Source organism: Leptonychotes weddellii, chromosome 4 (genome assembly GCF_054177405.1).
Source record: "Leptonychotes weddellii isolate Sample4059 chromosome 4, ASM5417740v2, whole genome shotgun sequence".
In the NCBI taxonomy this organism is placed as follows: Eukaryota; Metazoa; Chordata; class Mammalia; order Carnivora; family Phocidae; genus Leptonychotes; species Leptonychotes weddellii.
The window spans coordinates 77751069-77757561 of record NC_138372.1 but is presented as its reverse complement, the minus strand read 5'-3'; the positions used below and the strand labels follow the sequence as shown (position 1 = coordinate 77757561).

General features: G+C 38.6%; 1 protein-coding gene across 4 annotated transcripts in view; it reads right to left on the bottom strand.

The window, feature by feature from the left end:
* Window positions 1-1669: 1669 nt before the first annotated feature.
* Window positions 1670-6493, bottom strand: part of RTCA (RNA 3'-terminal phosphate cyclase) — a 20281-nt gene continuing 15457 nt past the window's right edge. For all 4 annotated transcript variants that reach the window (XM_081815557.1, XM_081815560.1, XM_081815559.1 and 1 more), the window contains 2 exons: window positions 3675-3769; window positions 1670-1852 (listed from right to left, as the gene is read on the bottom strand). In XM_081815557.1, the coding sequence (XP_081671683.1) occupies window positions 1685-1852; window positions 3675-3769 (263 nt within the window). In that variant the 3' untranslated portion in view covers window positions 1670-1684. The remainder of the gene's footprint in view (window positions 1853-3674; window positions 3770-6493) is intronic.

Here is a 6493-nt window from a genome sequence, read left to right as displayed (position 1 = left end):
CCTAATGTGGGGCTCAGTCTCACAACCATGAGATCATGACCTGAGCCAAAATGAAGAGTCGGACATTTAACTGACTGCGCCACCCAGGTGCCCCTTATCTATGCTTTCTATAAGAAAAAAGATGTATGTTAATAAAAATCAGACAAATGAACTGTTGGGAGTAGGGCAGCAGTGACTTTGTGCTTAGTACACTTCTACAGTGGTTATTTTTTTTAAATAGTGTGAGTTATTTTTATAATTTTTAAAAATACGTAAGGTCAGCACATTCATAAAATTCTGAGTTACAAATGTCATATCACTTTATGAAATTACAAAGACTACAGCAAAATGGAACTATGCAACATTACTGAAAAAGGCAAGAAATGGAGCTGTATGCATTAAGTGTAAAAAAAAAATACAAAGAGAAATCCCTTTTAAGAGGAAAACACCTAAATGTCAATAGTGGTTTTACTGGCAAAAGGAAATTATGGCAGGTTTTTTTTCCAAATTTTCTATAAGGAAATTATATTAGTTCCAGATGAAATATACATGTTAGTCACTCTTTTAAATTAAGAATGCTGTAGAAAAGGTACAAATATGAGCTTATACAATACTAAATCCTATTTCACTAAAAACTGTAAATCTATTCTGATAAAAGTTAAGAGGGTTGGTATTAAAATTTCAGCAAATATCCCATTCTACCACAGAATCACAAGAAAATAAAACATTTAAAATGTTATATAAATATTTAAGTTTATGGCCAACTATAAATCCCTTATGATTTGATTTCATAGTTCTCATCAAAACATCTTTCTTCTGTAAGGCAGTACCACTGTGGGCTCTGATGCATGCTTTCCTGGGTTTGCTCAAAGTACAGTTCTGCCACTAAGAAACTATATGGTCTTGAGCAATTAACTGAATCCCTCTACCTCACTTCACTCACATACAAAATGAAGAATAATAATAAACAGCCATCTAAAATGGTTATGCAGAGGGACACCTGGGTGGCTCAGTCAGTTGAGCGTCTGACTCTTGATTTCAGCTCAAGTCGTGACCTTGGGTTTGTGGGATCGAGCCCCATGTGGGGCTCCACACTTGGAGGGGAGTCTGCTTAAGATTCTCTTTCCCTCTCCCTGTGCCCCTCCTCCTAGCTCTTGTGCGCTAATAAATAAATGAATCCTTGAAAATAAATAAATATGGGGCGCCTGGATGGCTTAGTCAGTTAAGCATCTGCCTTTGGCTCAGGTCATGATCTTGCGGTCCTGGGATCAAACTCTTCATCGGGTTCCCTGCTCAGCAGAAGTCTGCTTCTTCCTCTCCCTCTGCCTCTCCCCTTGCCTATGCTCTCTCTCAAATAAATAAATAAAATCTTTAAATAAATAAATAATAAAATGGTTATGCAGAGTAAGATGATGCAGGTAAATTGCTGAGTTAGCTCAATGCTGCCACACAGGAAGTACAGCTGAGTGATAGCAATTATGATTACCATTAAGTTTGTTTTTTTTTTTTAAAGATTTTATTTATTTATTTGAGAGAGAGAAAGCACATGAGAGGGGGGAGGGTCAGAGGGAGAAGCAGACTCCCCGCTGAGCAGGGAGCCCGATGCGGGACTCGATCCTGGGATTCCAGGATCATGACCTGAGCCGAAGGCAGTCACTTAACCAACTGAGCCACCCAGGCGCCCAACCATTAAGTTTTCTGTTTATTACAATCTGACCCAAAACTGGCTACAGTAAAAATCAGTTACTCTTTCTAATGGAATACTCACCTTTGCTAGCTGTTCAGCAAAATGTATAGCCGTTTGTGTATGGAGTGTAACTGGTCCTGTTTTTATTCTGGAAACTCCACAGGCTAATGCCATGAAAATTATCAGCTATTAAAAAAAGAACAAAGAAGAAAAATTTCACACATTTACTAATATTTGGAGTTAAAATTCTACTGCTTACCACATGAAAATACTATTAGAAATCAAAACAGCTAAAAGAATTTCTACTTCTTTAGGTTTCCAAAAGTCCTAAGATGATGATAGAAAACCTGTGTCACCCACAGTGTGTGGTATGGTACAGAAATGCTTAGCAGCAGTTGCCAACATAGATTTTCTAAAATTACTGTTTAAGAAGAAAATATAGGGCGCCTGGGTGGCTCAGTCGGTTAAGCGACTGCCTTCGGCTCAGGTCATGATCCCGGAGTCCGGGGTTCGAGTCCCACATCGGGCTCCCTGCTCGGCGGGGAGTCTGCTTCTCCCTCTAACCCTACCCCCTCTTGCGCTCTCTCTCTCACTCTCTCTCTCTAATAAATAAATTTAAAAAAAAAAAAAAAAAGAAGAAAATATAGAGTTAAAAGTTAATATACTTAATCAGACCAACTGTCTCTACAAGCTGAATATATGACAAACTTCTTCCACTCTCTAAAATTACAACATTTTAACAGGTAAATAAAAATACTAATACAGAATTACTGGGATTATAGAGTACACCAGGGTAAGAAGAAAGAGACTAGAAATAAGGGAAATTGTCTTAAGAAACTAGTTGGGGGGGCGCCTGGCCGGCCCAGTCAGAGGAGCATTCAACTCTTGATTTGGGGTTGTGAGTTCAAGCCTCACGCTGGGTGTAGAGTTACTTAAAATAATAAAATCTTAAAAAAAAAGAAAGAAACTGGTTAAGAAATCCTGAAGAGTATATTTCTAAATATAGACTGCTGGTTTGAGATGAAGGAGAGAAAAGTGTGATAGAAAAAAAGAAAATCTATCAAGACAGTGGGCCATAAAAAGATCTTCCTTGGAAATATTCACCAGCATCTCTCCATGTAAGTAGATATGTTAAGTTTGAGAGGTCTGTGACACATCCAAGTGGAAATGCTGACAGATACAAGGGATGTGAATTTGGAGTTAATCACCTGAGCTAGTGATATAAATGTGGGAGTTGTTCGTACACAGATGGTATATAAGCTGTGACACTGGTTTTGAAACACCTGAGGGAGGGAATATAGGTAAAGAAAAGACGCAGGAGTCTTAGCCTAGGGATTCTCCAAAATTTAGAAGTTGAGAAGATGAAAGCAATAGTAATAACAAACTAGCAAAGAGACTAGAATACATGGCCAGGGAAAAAGAAAGATGATAATGTTTCAGAAAGCAAGTGAGAGGGGCGCCTGGGTGGCTCAGTCGGTTAAGCATGTAACTCCTGATTTCGGTTCAGGTCATGATCTCAGGGTTGTGAGATCCAACCTGTGGGGCCCTGTCCTGGGGCTCTGTCCTGGCCATGGGGCCTGCTTAAGAGTCTCTCTTTCCCTCTCCCTCTGCACCCACCCCCAACTCTAAAAAATTTAAAAATTAAAAAAAGAAAGCAAGTGAGGAAAGTATTTCAAGAAGGAAAGAGTGATCAATTGTGCCAAATGCTGTAGCCAGGTGAAGATGAAAACTGAAATTTGAGGTATATAATTCCAGAATATTTAAAAACTGGTTGAACTAGGACATGCCAATCAGTCTCTGAAAGTCAATGATTAAAATTTATATTCATTCTGGGGCACCTAGCGGGCTCAGTCGGAGAAGTGTACAATTCTTGATCTCAGGGTCGTGAGTTCAAGCCCCACATGGGGTATAGAGATTACTTAACTTAAAATGAATTTTATATTCAATCTAATTACCAAATATTCAAATCTAACAGGTGCAAAGGTTTTTATCCTAAAAGTATCATTACCTGGTCTTGCAGATACTCATCCACAGCACCACCATGTCTAAGACTTGCTAATAGCATTTCAGCAGCTTCAATTCCAACCTTGTCTGCATTTACACCTAGGACAGACACAATGGAAATAAATTAAATTACAAAGAGGCAAAAAGTTGAATTAATATATCCCAGTTAGCACCGACCTAACATTTTTTAGGCCTCTGAATTCACCCAACGCAATTTTTGGGATAAGATCTTTAAGTATATTTAATCTTCTGAGAGCTTAGCACAGGCAAATAATTTATATCTTTAAATGAACCTAGTGGCGGAAAAACCAGGCTGCTTTGGCCATTTTAGAAGTACTAATTATGAGGGGCGCCTGGGTGGCTCAGTTGGTTAGGTGTCTGACTCTTGGTTTCGGCTCGGGTCATGATCTCAGGGTCCTGGGATTGAGCCCCACATGGGGCTCTGCACTCAACATGGAGTCTGCTGGAGATTCTTTCTTTCTCCCTCTGCTCCTCCTGCTTGTATGCTCTCAAAATAAATAAATAAATCTTAAAAACAATTTTAAAATTATGAAACCAACTTACAACTAAGTTATGATCCTATATTGCTATACCTCAACTTCAAAATTTTAAATTTGCAATTTATACATGTTATAATTAGTCTGCAGGCAATTCTTTTAGAATTAAAGGATTTTTTTAAAAGTCAGAGAATTAATTTTCATCTAAGGAAGAGCAGATAAAAATTCTCATGTCAAATATTGTAAAATTTTATTCCTTTAAGATTTAAACAGGCATTATCTTATTTTGAAAATAAGGCAGAATATTTATCCCCATGCCCTACTCTCTGATTCTCCACACTTACCCCAAATCCTCATACAATGCTGAATATAAAATGTCTGTCAAAAGTAGTGGAATATCAAATGATTTTTTTTTTTAAGATTTATTTATTTATTTGAGAGAGAGAGAGTGCAGGGGGAGGGGCAGAGGGACAGAGGCTCTTCCTCTCTCTGAGAGAGAATCCTCAAGCAGAATCCCTGCTGAGCACAGAGCCTGACCCAGGGCTGGATCCCAGGACCCTGAAATCATGACCCAAGCTGAAATCAAGAGTCGGCTGCTTAACCAACTGACCCACCCAGGCATCCCTCAAATGATTCTTTTAAAGTATTTATTTTAAACTAAAAGAAGCCCCTGGCTACAAATAAAAATGTCTTTTAAGACATGACAATGTGGTTAGTTTTTATTTCTATTTTATATTTGGAAATTCATTTGATTACGAATATGCCTTGGTAAGATTTCCCAGAAAAGTGGAATTTTCAAAATCTTAACTGTTTTTCCTTACAGCAGTTATTATAATATAATAAATTAACTATCTTTACAACATCCATCAGTCAAGTACATGACTGAATGAAGTGGTCTGGAATATGTGGTATCAATCTCAACTACTCAGCCTCTTCTGTTTCTTCTTCCAAGTGGAGATGGAAATGGATATGATAAAACCTAAGCTGCAAAGTTGTTACAGAAATTAGAGATAATATTTATAAAGCATATGTTACCATGACTGGTTCATAATAAGCTATTGATAATAACAGTTAATACTGAGTACCTAGTATGTGTGTCCCACACTAAGTAATAGGAACTGGTTCCTCTGGTAAGACAACATAAAAAAATACTCATATATTAGAGAACCAGAGGATAAGCAGGGACTAAGCTCTAAGGTATAAACTATATCCCCAGTGAAAGTTCAGAGAAGGAAAAGATTATAGGTTCTATAACAATTAGAGAAGGTTTCATGAAGCATGAAGGACTCAAGTGAGTGCTTTAAGAATGGCTAAAATTTGCATGGAGGATGAGGGAGAAGGAAAGAGTTCCTGACTTGGCAGTATTAGAGAGCAGCAGACGTGCTAAGGTTTCTCTGCCAAGTGGCAAAGTGTTTCCCACAGCCGTTCACACACCCTCTTACCCAGCCGCCTTGATAGTGAATAATGGTATGAATGGATCTACATCATTACCAGCTATTACTAGAGGTCTGTGGCAACTCAACAAAATGAAGTATATATGAGAAATCTGCTTATTAGTAGTATGTTCTTAAAAAAAAGAGCAAAATCCTAATTTCCTCTGAAATTTTAATGCTTTTCTAATGGACAATCTACGGTACCCTGGGAATACCAAAATCATTGCACTGTTTTGTCTCTTCTGCCAGACTAAGCCAGGGAACAGGACAGTGGTTCTCATGTCAGTGACCCTAGTATATACTACCTGGCACATCTTGGTACCCAATGAACTCATATTCTACCCAATGTCTCCCAGCACTTACTATTTACATGGGCTCCAATCTCTGCTTTATACTGTGCATTATCTTTACTTTCTCAAGACTGTTAGGTACAGGGAAGAATCAATGTGGCTCACTATCCACATTGATTCTTTCCTGTACCTAACAAGTAATTAGTGTACTCTAAATATATTTTTGATCACTACTTCTCAAACTTCATTATACCTCCCAAGTATCTGATGAGCTTGTTAAAACAGATCCTTGGGCCCAGCTTCCAGAGATTCTAATTTGACAGGTATGAAATAAACCCTCAAACTTGTATTTAAAACAAACTCTCAGATAATGCTGATATGCTGCCGGTTCACCAATCACATTTTAAGTAGCACAGTTTTAAATAGAATTCATTGGGGCGCCTGGGTGGCTTAGTCGTTAAGTGTCTGCCTTCGGCTCAGGTCGTGATCCCCAGGGTCCTGGGATCGAGCCCCGCATCAGGGTCCCTGCTCTGCAGGAAGCCTGCTTCTCCTTCTCCCACTCCCCCTGCTTGTGTTCCCTCTCTTGCTATGTCTCTCTCTGTC